Here is a 19361-nt window from a genome sequence, read left to right as displayed (position 1 = left end):
TTGGGATCATCTAAGACTAGTTTCCTTCTTTATCCTATGCTCTGCACAGGCCTCCCTGCCTAATCCTGCCTGTCTCTTCCCACTGCCACCAGCAGAATTGCCCAGAAAGTGCAACTCCTGTCTCTAGATATGATCACTTTGCAAAAAGAATATAAATTAGCCTGTGCTACCTCAGATCTGGTAAAGTAAACAAACAGTAACAAAAAATAAAACCTTGGCCCTGCCTCTTATAAACTTGATAAAGGTCAAACAGCTTAAATTTCAGCAATGGGGCACTAAGAGAAAGGGCTGTGCATCTGACATTTTTGAATATGGTGCAAACTATGAGGAATGATGAGGGTCATCCTTTCCTAGGATCTGGTAGGAAGATTAAGACTTCTTCTCCTGCAGAGACTAAATGAGAGAGTGGAAGGGAAGAAAGCTGAACGCTGGGGACAAGATCCTCTTTTAAGAGAAGGTTCCCTTGTGTTAACCACAGAAAGGCACTCACCTTATGTAGATGAGTTAGAAAAAAAAAAAAGGAACTCCCTCTTAGAAGATGAAGACCCTTGAGATTTTGGATGGTAGGCACAGCATAGCTGAATTTCAACCCCCTTTGTCTCTTTGAGAGTCTTTGTGCAATGTGAGGACTACACAACTGGACCCTATGGCTGGTTGGGGGCTGTTACCCCTTCCTACTCATGCTCACATCCCTCTCATGCCTGGTGACAAGTCCTCGGTGAAGACTGGGACTTGCTACAGAGCTCCTGGGAGGTCGTTAATCCCTGGGAGATAATTATAGACCCTGGAGGAGGCAGAGAGGACTTGTTTCCCAGTCGATCTGAGGAACTGCCCCAGCTTGCTCTGCCTTTGATGATAGTGAGTGAATTTCCCCCTTCCATATTTATCACATAACTTCTATATTTTTTATTTTTCTAAAGATTTTATTTATTTATTTGACAGAGAGAGACAGAGAGAGAGGGAACACAAGCAGGGGGAGTGGGAGAGGGAGAGGGAGAAGCAGGCTTCACACGGAGCAGGGAGCCCAATGCGGGGCTCGATCCCAGGACCCTGGGATCATGACCTGAGCCGAAGGCAGATGCTTAATGAGTGAGCCACACAGGTGTCCTATCACATAACTTTTAATCTTGGTGGTCCTGAGGTGCTTTCATAGGTATTCCCCCTTTCTTGTGATCTCTTAAAGGGTGATAGAGGAGTAGATTGAGAGAGATAATTCATAGCTTTGTGAAAAGATGATTAAACTAATGTATGGAACATCTGAAAGATTTGGGAACCACTGTGACCCCATCTCAGCCAAAGACCATGTCAGTGAAGAAAAGATCTCTTAGTCTTCTAGGGAATCACAGAAGGGAAATCTGTGAAATCATTTCCTCATTTACCTGAGAGAATAAGTACATTTAATTTCTTAAAGTTACTGTTTCATTGAATCTGATAAGTCATCTTTTGCAAGACTCAATTATTTTATATTTCACTAAGGAGGAAAAAAATTAGAGACCTTGGCTGACATTGCCAATGTTAAGACCCTTTCTATCTCAGAGATATTAAAATGTGGAAAAATTCGTGCCTTAGAATAAGTGACATACAGCATTTCTTTTTCCAAATTTAATTTTATTATGTTATCTTAGTCACCATACAATACATCATTAATTTTTGATGTAGTGATCCATCTCTAACCACAATCTCTTGTGCTGTGCTGAGATACCATAACCCTGGCAGAAAATGGAATCTAGTTCCTTATCTGAAATATATAGCTCCTAGCAATACTTTCTCCCTGGCAATTCAGTTCTAATATTTCTGTACACTGACAGTTGGCCAAAGGTGGGGCAGATGTGTGAGGGGAACTGGTGTCCTGGATATTGCAGGTATTGCCCCGAAAAGTATAACCTGATAGGTCCTGCACCCAGCCTGCCTTGGTGGATATCTTGGCATATTCTTGTGCGAGGCTGACATCTGCTGGACAAATAACACTTGAGCAAAGCTTAGCATTTTAGAGTAAATTAAGTTATTGGCAAAGAAACCTAGTTGTAGGGACATATTCCACATTTTCTATTTAATTTGATAAGCCTACCAGTTAATTTCCTTTTCAAATTCAGACACTGTGGCTGAGTCTGAATGAGCTGTAGCATGAAAGCTTACCCTCAGTGCATCTTTAATATGCGAGGGTAAAGTCCTTTGATTAAAGCAGTTATTCTTCACCCTCATGGTGCACCGGAGTCAATGTGATGGACTGTTTATAAAGATGGCACAACAACCCTTCCATTCAACACGGCTTTTTGCACTGTGACCTTGCCACTCTGTTAAAACATAGTCTGTTTTCCTTCCCTTTGAATCTCGATTGGCCTTGTGACTTGATTTAACCAGTAATGTGGTAGGGGGGACATTATGAAACTTGCCACACATCTTTAAAAGGAAGCATTGCAGTTTCAGTTTTTGCTGACCATCCACATAAGACAAGCCAGGCTGCCAAGGAATGACACAACACATGGAGAGGGAGCCCCCTGCTGCTCATCACCAATGTTCCAGACACGCAGGGGAGTCCATTTTTGACCTTTCAGTCCAGGCCAGCCAAATAGCTAAAACCAGCTGTATAAGGGAACCCAGGTGAGACAAGCAGAGGAAACTTCCAGTAAACCCACAAAATAGTGACAAAAAAGAAACAAGGTTTTCTTTATACCACTGCATTTTGGGTGGTTTGTTATGCAGCAATAGGAAAGTTTTAAGAGAAGAAACAATGATGCCCAAGTCCAAACCTTAGAGATTTGTATTTAAGTCTATTGAGTGGAGTCCAGAAAAGAGCAATTCAAGAAAATCTTGTAGGATTGAGAATCACTGATCTAAATATTTTATGCCCATGATTACCTTTTTAAAAATCAGCAGCAGCAGCGGCAACATCCATTATTATTCTAATATGTTATATTACTTTCACACACTCCCTGTAAGGTGTTGAAACTCTACATCTCCTATTATGTAGGATAAAATTAAAGTCAAGTGAATTTTGCAAAATCACAGAATTAGTATAGTGTCGGTCATTTGACTCCATATCCTAAACTTTTCCCAAATATATATATATATTCAATATATTATATTGCTGCCTTCTGATATTTACCTCTTTTGTGAGTGACTACTGTATACACATAATTTATATCCCTGGAGATGAAAGTAATGAGCAAGAGAGAAAGAAGAGTGACTAGGGCCCTAAAATCACAGAGAATTAAAATTAAAAGAGCTAGAAGTGTAAAGATTTTGTGATGCTGGACAATTAACACTGCAAATTTAGAGTATTGACCCAAAATAACTATTGGGCCAGGAAGTGCAATAAACTAAGACATTCAAAACAGTGGGAACTCTAAGCAAGACTCATTGACTTGATTCAAGAAGGATATCAATTTCTACTACCTTAGAATATTTGTATTTATTTATTTATTTATTTATTTATTTATTTATTTATTTATTTATTCCTGATGCCATCTTCTCTGTGGTACTAGGGGATAGGTGGTAAAAACTATAGGAGCCTCATTTATACTTAGTTTAAATAACAAATCTTTAGCCAAAACATTCAAAGGTATAAGGGATACCTCTGATACAGTTAATGCTCAAAGCTCATATCGAAAGGAAATCCGACATTTTAGCTGCAGTAACCACCTATGTGAGTTCCCTTGTCAGGGAAGGAGAGCTATGGATGTCAGGTCCTCACTGCAAGAAGGAACTCAGAGCCTAAAGGAGCATGGCTCTGAGATACCTGGAGTCTTCCCCATGTGGTGATGTTGGCGGATTAGAATGTAGTTATGAGGAGGAGCCGGGATGAAGCTCTTTATGGTTGGTTCTCACCTGTTAAAACAACTATAGCAGTGCACTTCTCAAACTTCAACATGCAAACAAATCACCTTAGGATCTTGATAAAATTGTGATACCTTAAATATGAGGTGGGGTCTGAGATTCCACATTACTAACAAAATCCCAAGTGATGCTAATGTTGCTGGCCTACAGTTACAATTCAGACTACAGTTTGAATAGTAAGGTTATACATTTCTAGAACCCTAGAACAGTTCTCAGACGGTTGCCAGACCAGCAGCATCAGCATCACCTGGGAATCTGTTAGAAAGGCAGCTTCTTGGGCCCTGCCCAGAGCTTCTCAATCAGGAACTCTGGGATTTGGGGCCCAGATATTTGCATTTTAGCAAGCCCTCCAGGTGAGGCTAAAGTCTGAGAACCACTGATCTAGAGAAGTATCTAATCAGCCATAATAGAATCATCTGAGGAGCTTAAAAACAAAAAAAAAATCAGGCACTGATTTCCATGCCATATCAATGAAATCAGAATCACAGGATGTGGGACCCTTTGTTGTGGGTATTTAAAAAAAATCTTCCTGGGTAATTATAACATGTAGCCAGGTTTGAGACTCACTGCCTGAGGGAGGGCAGGAGGGAGAGAGAAAGAAAGGAGAGAGAGAGAGACCCACTTCTCCAGTCTTTGCCAGCAAAAGTCTGATATAGGTGGGGGTGTCTGGGACTGTTGGGCCAGCAGCTCTCTTCCTCCTCACTCTGGCTTTGCACCTGTAACCAAGATCCCAGCAGAACTCAGAGCCAGTGCAGAGAGGTGTTGGATGGCAGGTAGCCATAGGGGGAAGAGGCTGAGTGTACTTGAGAGACTCGGCTTCTTCTCTTGTGGCAGGAATGCGATAGTGAGGAAGGCAGGAGTTGAGGTGCAGGTCTATGTCCAATGAGAGGTGACATATATGCAAACAATATTGCAAATCATCACAGGTTCTCTTGTGGCAAGGATCTGAGAGTTTTCCCAAGAGAGCTCAGCACTTGATGGTAGTATTGTCACTAGTCCCAGGCAAGAGGAGTCTTGAGTTCTTGAGAGTGCACAGGATGAAGAGTTGGTGGACCGACAGGACGTGCCCACCTGGATCCTGCACTACTCTGTCTAGAACATGCTCTGGTTACATAGGATACACGAATATGCTGTTCAGATGCCCCCCAAGTCTGTCTCAGGGAATTGCCCTGGTTTTGCCTGGTGTCTGTTGTCTTAAAGGGTCAACCTCTCTACTACTGTATGCAGCCCCAGGCATGAGTGATGACCAGTAGGTGGCTATTTGTGTGGGTAGAGGGTGTGTGGCTTTTGGATATGCAGGCTGGGTGCTCACACATCTATGTGCAAAGTCCCTAATGGTTTAGGACAGATCTGGGCATGGGAAAAGAAGGGGCTAGGCCAGAGCTGGGGAGTGGCTCTGCCTACACTGCCATGTTCTAGCACAGAAGTCCTAAGAATCTGAGAATATTAACTTTGAACCTGGACTTCCAGGTCTTTATGGTTATATATTTATTAAGGTAGAAGAGAGCATATTTTATTTAATAGTGTTTAGCTTAGTGTATAACCAACCTCTATTTGTACTCTGTTGCGGATCCCACAAATAATAGAGCAAGGTGTGCTTGATGAGGAACCTCAATGAAAATCAGATCAGATGAAGAATTAGAAAAGCTCTGAAAACCTGGATGATCTTAAGAAATCAAACCCATTTATGTTTCTCCCTCTCTATTAACCTATCCCCAAAGGTTTCTGAATGTAATTCAAGAATTGGTATATCTGGTGAGGACAGAGAGCCTGGATTCCCTTTTCTGAAAGGCAAGAATCCATAACCTTTCTCTGCCAGCCTCTCTCTTGCCTCCAACCCTCTCACCTCCTCTAAGTCACAAGTGTCCTGCAGCTGCTGGGTTAGAGATTGGTGCAGTGCTGGTTGCTCTTGGCTCTGCTGGGTGATGGACAGTTTCAATGACTTAACCGTCCTGCTCATGGGATTCCTCTGAAACAAGCTTTTTCTTGCTCTGCTCTTTCTTTTCCAGAAAGTCTCATCCTTGGCCAAATGGACTTCCTTATTGGTGGCTTGTAGACCCCACAGCTCTCTCTTCACAGGTGCAGGGTCTGTGCTCCACTGCAGACCTGCTCCAGGCAGAGAATGCATGCAACAGGTTGCCTCTGGCTTAGGATCCAGAGTTTGTGATGGTGCTTGCACTGGGGACAACCCCTGCTGTGTTTCCTCTTTGGGGCAAAGGGCACATGGACCAGAAGAAGTGGGCAGCTTTGCATCCCTGATGAGTGGCACAGGATCTTCCTCTGAGCCTGGCCCAAACCCAGGGTCTTGCTGGAAGACCAGCTTCTCTCCTCTCACTCTGTCCATCACTTCCCACACCACTTGGTCCAAACTGTTCCTTTTGGGGATGTTATGGGATGGTGACAGCCGATCTCTGGGGCTTGTATACAGGCACATCTTGGAGATGGCTTTCCGGAGGCGCTCTCTGGGTGAGTGAGGTTCAGGTTCTGAAGCCAGAATCCTGATGGATGGTACATCAGTTGGGTTGTAATTCCAGAACATGTGGGAGGGTGTGAACTTTTGGACAGGTGTCTTAGACACATAGGAGTAGAGACAGAAGAAGGCATCAGCAGTGACAGCCAGTGTTTGCACCTGCTTAAACCTGCCTGGGCACAAGGGTTGAAGATGGTGAATCTGGGGGTCATCAGCAAATTATCTTTTGTATCTCTTCCTTCAATAGCCTTCCTAAGGCTCAAAATTCAGAAGGAAGATGCCATTTTCCCCACCAGTGTTTCTCCCATTTAGATTTCTCACACCCAGGATCCCCTTTCTTGACTTTCTTCACTTCTTGACTCCCATCCCGAATGATATTTTCCTTCAGCCCAAAAATTAATTCTATATGGGATGAAGAACTTTTCTATATCTTGATTTCACATATCCTTTCTGCTGTCAGTATATTCTAAACAATGGCTTCGATTACTGTTTGCTTTAGATGACAAACATGACAGAAAAAAGGACAAAACCAACCTCATTTTCTTAGACAGTAACAAAACTTTAGGGTTCTAGAAGGCTTCAGAGTATCAACAAATTGGAAAAATGGCAATTACTAGCCAATGGACTAGGGTACAGAAATTTTGATGTCATTTTTTTTAAAGTAAACTCTATGCTCAATGTGGGGCTCGCACTCATGACTTTATCATTCAATTAGACCTTTCTTCACAAAGTGTGGTCACTAGTTGAGAAGCATTGGCACTACTTGGGAACTTGTTATAAATGTAGAATCTCAGACTGTATCTCAAGCACTTTAACAATATCATTTGGTAATTCATATGGACATCCATGTTTGAAAAGCACTGTGATAAGCCATACATCTCTTAAACTGTAAGCTTCCAAAAGGCTTAAGAATCATGTTTCTCATGTCTAGTCTGTTCTTCCAGAATTTAACACCTCGTTATGTTCATGGCACATAAAATAAAATCAATCAATTATACTCTAACTTTAGTGTGCATAAGAATCATCTAATGTTGTGAAAATATTCCAACTCAAAATCTTTGTTGCAGCAGGTAGAGCTCGGGAGCATGGTTTATCAAGCTTATCTTAAGTTGAATCTGATGCACAGAATCTGAAATACAATCATACTGGGGGTGTAGAGAATATAATTTGAAACATATTCTAATGTATAGAATCAAAGAGAGTCTTTTATGCCTCATCTAGCTAGAGAAATCCTCTCATATCTTTCCTTAGTATGAAATCAGGACAACTTAAATAATTGTTTCCCTGGATGTGGTCTAAGGATTATACATAAGAATCCTGTGTGCTTGTTTAAAATAAATACTCCTGAGCCTTTCCCTCTATGGAAAAAAAGCCTATGAATATGAATTTTTATAAAGTCCCTGGACAATTTAACATATCTAACTTTGAGAACTTTGAGAACATTGCCCTAAAAGGAAATGATTTTAATACAGTGGCTGTACATAAACAAACAAAAATACAGTGGCTGTAAATGGGGAACATTCTATTGTTCCAACTGAGAAATAAGAACAGGGATAAGACTTAAAGACACTGTTCTCATTTGATTCAGCTAAAGGAGAGAAGGCCTAAGAAAGCAATAGTGAAATGAGGTCTCTTGATGACTATTTCTTTAAGAGGGAGAAGCATACATCAAAGTTCTCCATTTTCACTGAAAACAACATGTCAGGAAATAGACACAGGAGACAAAGGGTGGAGTGAAATTGACAGAGAGAAAGTAGGATCTGGAGCCACTGATCCCTGTCGTGAATGGCAGAGAAGTGGAGCAGATCCATGGGAACACTCACTGGCCAGCATGAGGCAAGGGTCCTCCATCTCTATCCTCTGCACCTGGGCCTTCAGGAAGAGCTGGAAATCAATGCCTTTGGCCTGAGACGGGGTGGTGAAAAATCGGGCAGGAATCCGTGAAGTGTCCTTGTGGTCCTCTTGGCCAAAGCCCAGACTGAAGAGGACATCCTCTGCATCTTCTTGCACCTTGTCCAGAATCTCAGAGATGCTGAAAAGAGGGAGTTTGGTACCAATGAAAATGAAAACACAACTGTTCAAAATCTTTGGGATACAGCAAAGGCAGTCCTAAGAGGAAAGTATAAAGCAATACAAGCCTTTCTCAAGAAACAAGAAAGGTCTCAAATACACAACCTAACCCTACACCTAAAGGAGCTGGAGAAAAAACAGCAAATAAAGCCTAAACCCAGCAGGAGAAGAGAAATAATAAAGATCAGAGCAGAAATCAATGAACTATAAACCAAAAGACAGTAGAAGAGATCAATGAAACTAGGAGCTGGTTCTTTGAAAGAATTAACAAGATTGATAAACCCCCGGCCAGACTCATCAAAAAGAAAAGAGAAATGACCCAAATCAACAAAATCATGAATGAAAGAGGAGAGATCACAACCAACACCAAAGACATAAAACAATTATAAGAACATATTATGAGCAATTCTATGCCAGCAAATTAGATAACCTGGAAGAAATGGATGCATTCCTAGAGATGTATCAACTACCAAAATGGAACCAGGAAGAAATAGAAAACCTGAACAGACCTATAACCACTAAGGAAATTGAAGCAGTCATCAAAATTCTCCCAAAAAACAAAAGCCCAGGGCCAGATGGCTTCCCAGGGGAATTCTACCAAATATTTAAAGAAGAATTAATACCTATTCTCCTGAAACTGTTCCAAAAAATAGAAATGGAAAAAAAAAAGGAAAACTTCCAAACTCATTTTATGAGGCCACCATTACCTTGATCCCCAAACCAGACAAAGACCCCATCAAAAAGGAGAATTACAGACCAATATCCTTGGTGAACATGGATGCAAAAATTCTCACCTAAATACTAGCCAATAGGATCCAACAGTACATTAAAAGGATTATTCACCATGACCAAGTGGGATTTATCCCTGGGCTGCAAGGTTGGTTAACATCTGCAAATCAATCAACGTGATACAATATATTAACAAAAGAAAGAACAAGAATCATAGGATCCTCTCAATAGATGCAGAAAAAGCATTTGACAAAGTACAGCATCCTTTCTTGATCAAAACTCTTCAGAGTATAGGGATAGAGGGTACATATCTCAATATCATAAAAGACATCTATGAAAAACCTACATCGAATATCATTCTCAATGGGGAAAAGCTGAGAGCTTTCCCCCTAAGGTCAGGAACGCGGCAGGGATGTCCATTATCACCGCTGCTATTCAACATAGTATTAGAAGTCTTACCCACAGCAATCAGACAACAAAAAGAAATCAAAGGCATCCAAATCGTCAAAGAGGAACTCAAACTTTCACTCTTTGCAGATGATATGATACTGTATGTGGAAAACCCAAAAGACCCCACCCCAAAACTGCTAGAACTCATACAAGAATTCAGTAAAGTGGCAGGATATAAAATCAATGCACAGAAATCAATGGCATTCTTATACACCAACAACAAGACAGAAGAGAGAGAAATTAAGCAGTCGATCCCGTTTACAATTGCACCCAAAACCATAAGATACCTAGGAATAAATTTAACCAAAGAGGCAAAGAATCTGTACTCAGAAAACTATAAAATACTCATGAAAGAAATTGAGGAAGACACAAAGAAATGGAAAAACGTTCCATGCTCCTGGATTGGAAGAACAAACATTGTGAAGATGTCAATGCTACCTAGAGCAATCTACACATTCAATGCAATCCCCATCAAATACCACCCACTTTTTTCAAAGAAATGGAACAAATAATCCTAAAATTTCTATGGAACCAGAAAAGACCCTGAATAACCCGAGTAATGTTCAAAAAGAAAAGGAAAGCTGGCGGCATCACAATTCTGGACTTCCAGCTCTATTACAAAGCTGTCATCATCAAGACAGTATGGTACTGGCACAAAAACAGACACATAGATCAATGGAACAGAAAAGAGAAACCAGAAATTGACCCTCAACTCTATGGTCAATTAATCTTTGACAAAGCAGGAAAGAATGTCCAATGGAAAAAAGACAGTCTCTTCAACAAATGGTGTTGGGAAAATTGGACAGCCACATGCAGAAGAATGAAACTGGACCATTTCCTTATACCACACACAAAAATAGACTCCAAATGGTTGAAAGACCTAAACGTGAGACAGGAGTCCATCAAAATCCTAAAGGAGAACACAGGCAGCAACCTCTTCGACCTCAGCCACAGCAACTTCTTCCTAGAAACAACGCCAAAGGCAAGGGAAGCAAGGGCAAAAATGAACTATTGGGATTTCATCAAGACAAAAAGCTTTTGCACAGCAAAAGAAACAGTCCACAAAACCAAAAGACAACCGACAGAATGAGAGAAGATATTTGCAAATGACATATCAGATAAAGGGCTAGTATCCAAAATCTATAAAGAACTTATCAAACTCAACACCCAAAGAACAAATGATCCAATCAAGAAATGAGCAGAAGACATGAATAGATATTTTTCCAAAGAAGACATCCAAATGGCCAACAGACACATGAAAAAGTGCTCAACATCGCTCGGCATCAGGGAAATCCAAATCAAAACCGCAATGAGATACCACCTCACACCCGTCAGAATGGCTAAAATTAATAAGTCAGGAAACGACAGATGTTGGCGAGGATGCGGAGAAAGGGGAACCCTCCTACACTGTTGGTGGGAATGCAAGCTGGTGCAACCACTCTGGAAAACAGTGTGGAGGTTCCTCAAAAAGTTGAAAATAGAGCTACCATATGATCCAGCAATTCACTACTGGGTATTTACCACAAAGATACAAATGTAGGGATCCGAAGGGGTACGTGCACCCCAATGTTTATATCAGCAATGTCCACAATAGCCAAACTGTGGAAAGAGCCAAGATGTCCATCGACAGATGAATGGATAAAGAAGAGGTGGTATATATACACAATGGAATATTATGCAGCCATCAAAACGAATGAGATCTTGCCATTTGCAAGGACGTGGATAGAACTGGAGGGTGTTATGCTGAGTGAAGTAAGTCAATCAGAGAAAGACATGTATCATATGACCTCACTGATATGAGAAATTCTTAATCTCAGGAAACAAACTGAGGGTTGCTGGAGTGGTGGGGGTGTGGGAGGGACGGGGTGGCTGGGTGATAGACATTGGGGAGGGTATGCGCTATGGTGAGCGCTGTGAATTGTGCAAGACTGTTGAATTACAGATCTGTACTTCTGAAACAAATAATGCAACATATGTTAAGAAAAAAGAAAAAGAAGAAGATAGCAGGAGGGGAAGAATGAAGGGGAATAAGTCGGAGGGGGAGACGAACCATGAGAGACGATGGACTCTGAAAAACAAACTGAGGGTTCTAGAGGGGAGGAGCGTGGGGGGATGGGTTGGCCTGGTGATGGGTATTAAAGAGGGCACATTCTGCGTGGAGCACTGGGTGTTATGCACAAACAATGAATATTGGAACACTACATCAAAAACTAATGATGATGTATGGTGATTAACATAACAATAAAAAATTAAAATAAATTAACCAGTGTAGGTATGTTCAAAACCTGATTTTGAAAGGTAGACCCCTTCGTAGCACTATTTTCAGGATAGAAGCCCTGCATTACAGAAGATCAAGTTCTCTCTGTCTCTCTCTTTTGGTATGGTACTCACATGTATCTACATCCAAATCTGTGTACCACCAAGCTGGGTGACACGAGAGCTCAATAACTACCCATTCCACAGAAATAAGTCATGGGGATGAAAAGTGCAGGATAGGGGATATAGTCAGTACTACTGTAATAACATTGTATGTGACAGATGGTGACTACCCTTATCGTGGTGAGCACAGCATAATGTATACAATTGTGGAATCACTATGTTGTGCACCTGAAATGAATATAACTTTGTATGTTAAGTGTATTGCAATAAAAACATGCAGATATTGAGTCTCATCTCCAGAGATTCTGACATAATTGAAGGGGGGTGTGGCCAGGGCTGCGGCTCAGTAAGGACAAATCACTACAGATAGTTAGTTACATGGCTAATAAATCTGAGGACTGGGTCTCAAATTCAAACCTTGACACTGAATTTCAAATACTTTTTATTATACCACATTAGTTTTCATCACTTTCCATCTTGTTTTAAAGTTATTTGCATGTGCCTTTGTTCATCCTATTTGATTGTTGAGCTCCTGGGGGCAAGCACTTTGCTTCATCTTTTCCAATTCCACATTGTAACACCTGGCCTGCATTAGGGGATATGAAATTGCCCTAGTGAATTAATATTTTATTGTTTCATTCAATCAACCAATCAATACCTTCATTGATTGTTGATTGAGCACTTACTGTAACTCCAGGGACTGTGATGATCCTCATGCTACACCTGCTGGGGTACAAGGTCACCTCTATTTTACAGAGCATTCAGCTCTGAGCAGTAGATTCCTCCACCTCCCCCAGGGCTCTTGAAGCAAATATGGTCATACTTCTCAAGTATGTGAGTGTATAAAACCTTCAGTAAGATATCCCAGATAAAAATGGACAGTGGTTCTTGGTTCCATTCTCTTGGGCCTCTCCTCTTCCCCACCCTTACACCCTTGCCAAATCCAGTACCTACCTTGAGCTAGTCTTGTTGGTGCCACCAGTCATGCTGCTGGAAGCCAAGCTGCAGCCAAGATCGAGGAGTTGCCAGGGCCGGGATGGGTCTAGGAAACTCCTGCAGGGATCAGAGTTGATGTTACCCTAAGCTTGTAAGCAGTCTGCACCCTGGATCCAAGACATGTTCTGCTGGGGTTATTTACTCCCTGCTGGGTACCTTCTATCATCTACTGGGAAAACTCAGTCTAGGGCCTCATTCCTGGTTGGAAAATCTCACTCTCTCTTGTGACTCTTGAGCTCTTTATTTTTCATCTGTCTCTGACACCTACACCAGTTCAGTAGTTCCTGAAGAAGACATCATTCAGTCTGGGTGAACCTAACACTTACCTGGAGAAGACTTTGCCATTGGTGGCCAACAGTGTAGCTGGACAAGGAACAAAAAGGCAAAGAGAAAGTTAGAAGGGAAAATGAAAATCACCTAAGCTGCTTCTCTGAATATAACACTTAGCCCCCTTCACTCCCCTCTGCCACTACTATAGGCTAGCTGAACCCCATGAACTCTGTTCTTTGTGGGAGTATCTAAAGTTCATCAGACATAGACCAGGAAGGGGGGCAGATATGGCAGGGAGCAAGTGGTCCTGAGCCTCTGAACTTATACACCATGACTGGTGTTGAAGCAAGAGTTTCTCTTTCCTGAGGAAGAGAACATCATTCAGCCCTCTAGGCTAGTGTTCCTGCCCCACTGCTTGAGTCTCCACAGGACCCAGGAGACATTGTTAGGTTTCTATATCTCCATCCTTTATTCAAGCTCTTCTTTCCTTCTGTGTGGTCTCCTGCTTATACCCAGTGTTCAGGCTGCTTTGGGTTTCCTATACAGACAACAGTTTCAAAGATGTCTGAGCAACCAGTGTTATGGTGATTTTATGTGTTGTCTTTCCAGGGGACAAATGAGAGCCCTAATGATGGACTGGTGGATGTCATGTCAGGCTGGTGAGGAAGTATTTCTGGGCACATGAAGCTTTATGAGCTTTACATTAGATCATAACGAGACTGCTCTTTCCCTACAGGTAAGACGTCAGGAAATGGGTTGCCTCCTTCTACAGTTTCCCCCTTTCATTCTACTCTTAATTCATCTCCTGTATAGCCTCTTCCTTGATTCCAACATCAGAAGACTGTGCCACTTACCCTCTGCTCCTAGGGTCAAGTCATCTTCAAAGCTGGTTCCATGGCTGAGGCACCCTGTCAAATAAAGCAAAGGTCACAGAGAATAGGCTTGCACTCACACACACACAGACACACACCCCTGTATATATGAACATTTATAACCACATAATCACATCAGACATCACGTTTGCAGAACTTCCCCCAACTCTACATGTACTACCTCAGAAATCACATTCATATTTTGATTTAGAAAGACATAATCACTTGTAATTAACCTTTCCCCTATATCATTAGTCTTGGACACAATCCTCTGTCAGATAGTGAGCACGTGGGGGTGTGTACTCACACACATCTTATAAAGCTCTTTTCCCATAGCAGTCATTGTTAGCTGAGCAACCACTAACAGAAGATAGTCTTTGAGTGTTAGCCTGTCAGCTCTGAGCCAATGTTTACTCCATCTTTTGGACCTCCTGGACTGCCATGTGACCACCAATAGGTGTTTTGCAGACAGTGAAAAGGTAGTCAACATTCTTATGCCTGCATATGCATGTGCATGTACATAAACACATACACACACACACAGAGCCATGTCACTATTCAGGTAGAAGAACAACAGAAGAAAGAACAGAGCTGTACTCACCATTGTAGCTTGACTGTCCTGTTTCCTCAAAAAACCCTTCTTCAGAGTATCTGAGGACCAAAAATAATCTTACAGGTGGAAATAATTATATTTTCCAAGGGGCTTTTCCCTCAAATGTGTCCCACAAGTTCACACAATTTTCCAATGAGATTCAGCAGTATTTAATTGCTTTTACATTGAAGCAAACTAAGAGTAGTTACTTGACAAGTTCACCGAAGTAGCCAGGGGAAGTGGGACTGGAGCACACAGGATTTTGTGCTGCACCGTACCGTGTTTTTCGTACGTGTGTATGCACTGTAGAGTGGGCTGCCATTGTACTGACCACACTGTCCATAGTCAGCTTGGCGAGCAACAAGTCTACACGTGCTTGGTAAAGTTGGAAAGACAGAATATAGAAACAAAATCAGAGAAATACATTTATATAAGCAGGGGCTTGGGATCATCACAGATACAAATATTGATATTTTTCAACTTTTAGGAGGTCAGCTTAGCTCCCCACACCTTCTTCCTTATCTCTGAGCAGGTCCTTGCTGATGATCATATCTCTCAAGAAGCAGCAGAAACGGCATCTTGGTTACAGATTGTAATTTTACATTTTAAGATAGGGTCTTATCAAACTTTTACCATCTCCACAAGAGGAATAGACTGGAATCAGCCTACAGGGTGGCAAGAAACAACTCAGTTTTACAAACAAGGAAAAATTCTGTGTCTAAAGCAGGTGAGTAAAGCAGTCTATGAAAAGTGTTGAACTGGAACCACAGCGCCTGGCTTGCATTCTTGCTTCCTGGTTGCTGTTCTGTTCTCAAATATTACATAGGGGACTTGGATGCCTCGCTATGATCATTATCTAAGTCCACTTCAAGGACTAATGTGTTGTGGGTTTTATAGAGTTAATTTTCCTGAAAGTTTTTAAAAGGGAAGTTGCACATGATGCTTTGAATGTAATCTCAGTATGTAATCACTCAATGAAATGTTTAATAATAGCAATGGGTTTGCTAATTGAACATCTGTAGATCAAGCTGTGTTTAAGTTTTACAAGACAAATCACTGCATGTGTAGACATCTTCTATTTTTTTAAAGATTTTTTATTTATTCATTTGAGACACAGAGATACAGAGAGAGAGAGAGAGAGAACATGAGCAGGGGGAGAAGCAGAGGGAGGGGGAGAAGCAGGCTCCCCACTGAGCAGGGAGCCCGATGCGGGGCTCGATTCCAGGACCCTGGGATCATGACCTGAGCCGAAGGCAGACGCTCAACCATCTGAGCCACCCAGGCGCCCCTAGACATCTTCTGTTGATGCTTTCCTTTCAGTAGTGAAAAATCAACCATTTTCCAAAATCTGCATTTTTATGTCTTTGTGAAAAAAACCTGTACATCAAGGTACATTATAAAACGTGAAACAATATCCAAGCTAACTAAGAATGGGTAACTGTAATAATATAACTAGAACTACAAATATGGCTGCTTTTCCTAACATAATTACATAAAAATATATTTTAAGATAATATCACAAACATAAATGTTAGTCTATATACCATTACAAATATCAGTATAAATTTATATTTACTGTTACTCCAAAAATAACACCATAACTTATATAGTCAACTATTAGAATACTGAGATTTACTCTTGTATTTAATACTTGGCTGCAGCTACACATTAATGCAAGGGCCAAAGCTGACTGTTATTGTAACTACAACTAAAACTCACTAGTATTCCACTGTCTGCACTCAATGGAAATGCCTGTATTTATTCACCAAAAGAAATAATATTCATAATAACCCAGAACTGGGAGACACCAAATCTCTGTTGTAAAATGGATAAATTATATGATAAATAATTTACTGCATCACAACAATAAAAAAAGAATGACTTGTCACTGCATGCAAAAACATGACGAACATCACAAACATAATGCTGCTGAGTGAAAGAAACAGACATAAAACACTACATATTGAAAGAGGTACTAACTTCCAGTTATAAAATATATAAGTCATGGGGATGAAAAGTACAGCATCGGTACTTTAGTCAATAATATTGTAAAAACTTGGTGTGGTAACAAATAGTGACTATACCCATCATGGTGAGCATTTCATAATGTATACAATTGTTGAATCACTATGTTGTACATCTGAAACCAATAAAATATTGCAGTCAAGTATACTTCAATAAAAAATTAAAATTAAAAAGTACAACAGCACATACTGTATGATTCTATTTATAGCAAGTTTAAAAAGTACAAAATTTTTCTATGATGTTAAAAGTCAGGTTATTGGTTATCCTTGGAAGCAGGGTAGTGAATGGAAGGAGACCTTCCAGAAGGAGACTTCTGGAGTGCTGGTAATGTTCTGTTTCAAGTTTCAGGGGTGTATGTATTCTCTTTGAGAAAATTCATGGGGCTTTATATTTAATACTTGTTTATTTTTCAGTAAGTATTTTATTTTTCAGTATAACTTACATGGCTATTATTTTAACAGCTCTGTTGAGGTATAACTGACATACAAAGAAGTGTACATATTGAATGTATACCATGTTAAGAGATTAGACATATGCAAACACCCATGATATCATTACCAGTTAAGGTAACAGACATATCCAACATCTCCCAGAATCTCCTTGCTTCCCTTTGACTTTTTGTTTTTCCTGAGGTAAGAACATTTAACATGAGAGCTACCCTCAACAAATTTTGAAGTGCACAATACTGCACTGTTAACCACAGGTACCATGTTGTACAGATCTCTAGAACCCACTCACCCAGCATAGCTGAAACTCCTACCTGTTGAGTTGTACTACAGTTATATTAAAAAGAAAAATGCTATTGTTACATATGTTATACTTCAATAAAATTTACATTAAAAAAATACCACTGATAGGGGCACATGGGTGATTCAGGCAGTTAAGCATCCGACTCTTGATTTCGGCTCAGGCCATGATCTAAGGGTCTGAGGTTGAGCCCCAGTTTCAGCTCTGTGCTCAGCGAGGGATTTGCTTGAGATTCTCCCTCTCTCTCAGCCCCTCCCCCTGCCCATGCTCTCCCTCTCTCTCAAATAAATAAATAAATTTTTAAAAAACATAAAAGAAAGCTTCCTTCTGAAATTAAAAAAAGATACCTCTGATAAAATTTCTGGTTTGTCCAAACAAAACTCAGTACTATTCACTAGATACAAATTTTGTTGGGTGTTCTTCCTACATTTCTCTTCTCTAGTTGTGCCCTAGCAGGTAAGTACATGTTCTCTATTTGAGGACCAGCCCAGGATGAGCCTTGGGACAGTAGGGTGTGTGTGGAATCTACCATAGAAGTATGGACATGCGCCTGGATCTACTGATCGAACTGAAGTTGATTTAAAACTTCATAGCCATCGCCCAAGTCCGAGGCCTTTCACAGGTAATTGCTTAGGACATAAAATTGATGACTAGGGACTAGATCTATAGTTGCTCCTCCCTCTCTGTCTTCCACTGAAAGATCCCTTAGCATCATTTCAAGTCTGAAATAGAAGAGCCAAGGTACCACTCCTCCTGTATACCCAATTCATAAACAAAAGTAGGAAGGAGGATCAGATTGTGGGAAGGATGTGACTATTTTTAGCTTTTCCAGCAATTTCCAAAGGTTTTGCCTGCAGAGATTTAAACTAAGGTCCACACAGAAGATTTTGGGGCTCCTAACCCTACCTCCAATCATTCACAAGCAACACATTCATGTCCTAGAACCTCCCCTGAGAGCCTTAAGAGGAGGAAGGAAAGGACAAGTAAAGATGTACATCATCTTGACCTGCAGCAGAATGGTCTGCCCCTAGATTCAATACACTGAGAGACACTGACTCTCAATCACCCAGGAAGTTGGTGGGCTTTCTTGGAGAGCTTGTCAGAAAACAAAACTGTCTTGCTATTGGAGGACGTCTGTTTGGCATTGGAAAGAAAATGGGAACTATACAGTCTTGAAGTAAAATTTGAAAAGCACATCCCAAGCACCTGTCAACAGAGTGGACAGATGTCCAGTGAATGTAGGTTCCCTGTTCATCTTCCTTCCTCTGTGGCCTTGACAGCCTAAGAACTGAACACTGTGTGACTCAGAATGGCATATCTGGAATGCCTTTCCCTCCTCTTCTTCATTGTCTATTATCACAATCTAGTGTTCTCTCGCTACCATCAACCAACATCAGCCTTTAATTTTTCTAATTTTCCCATATAACTAAAAAGTATCACATATATATTAGGGAGGATTAGAAAATAGAGAAAATTGGAAATATTTTATGAACCTAAATTCCCCCTGCAGAGACAAATGTGTGTTAGGAGACTTTCCTGTGGGCTTTTCAAAGTGTAAATATTAACATTTTTTCAACACATAGAAAGGGAAAGAAAATGTGACAGACACCCTTGCACTTGCCACCCTGTTTTCACACATGTAAATGTTTCATCATGTTCATTTCTGATCTCTGTTAATAAAAATATAAATATAATATTAAAAATATAACTAAAGTTTCATTTTATTCCCATTCCTTCCTACTTTTTTCCTTCCCAGAGATAATCACTATCATAGAGTTGGTGTGTATCACTTCTGGACATATTTTCTGAGAAATAACGAGATTTAGACAGATAGATGCTAAGTCTATAGGCAGAACTATTTTAAAGTAGCACAAAGCCTCTCCTTTATAAACCTCACCGCTCACGTTTTACTACAGGGCAGAGA

General features: G+C 40.7%; 1 protein-coding gene across 3 annotated transcripts in view; it reads right to left on the bottom strand.

The window, feature by feature from the left end:
• Window positions 1–1008: 1008 nt before the first annotated feature.
• TESPA1 (thymocyte expressed, positive selection associated 1) overlaps window positions 1009–19361 on the bottom strand; it is a 30133-nt gene continuing 11780 nt past the window's right edge. For 2 of the 3 annotated variants that reach the window (XM_027594504.2, XM_027594503.2), the window contains 6 exons: window positions 14675–14724; window positions 14056–14109; window positions 13258–13294; window positions 12890–12988; window positions 8131–8339; window positions 4394–6480 (listed from right to left, as the gene is read on the bottom strand). In XM_027594504.2, coding sequence (XP_027450305.1) covers window positions 5513–6480; window positions 8131–8339; window positions 12890–12988; window positions 13258–13294; window positions 14056–14109; window positions 14675–14724 — 1417 coding nt within the window. In that variant the 3' untranslated portion in view covers window positions 4394–5512. Of the gene's footprint in view, window positions 6481–8130; window positions 8340–12889; window positions 12989–13257; window positions 13295–14055; window positions 14110–14674; window positions 14725–19361 lie in introns of all 3 variants that reach the window. The other variant, XM_027594505.2, reaches the window with a different exon arrangement.

The sequence above is a fragment of the Zalophus californianus genome, chromosome 9, assembly GCF_009762305.2.
Source record: "Zalophus californianus isolate mZalCal1 chromosome 9, mZalCal1.pri.v2, whole genome shotgun sequence".
NCBI lineage: Eukaryota > Metazoa > Chordata > Mammalia > Carnivora > Otariidae > Zalophus > Zalophus californianus.
This window is presented reverse-complemented; position numbering and strand designations above follow the sequence as displayed.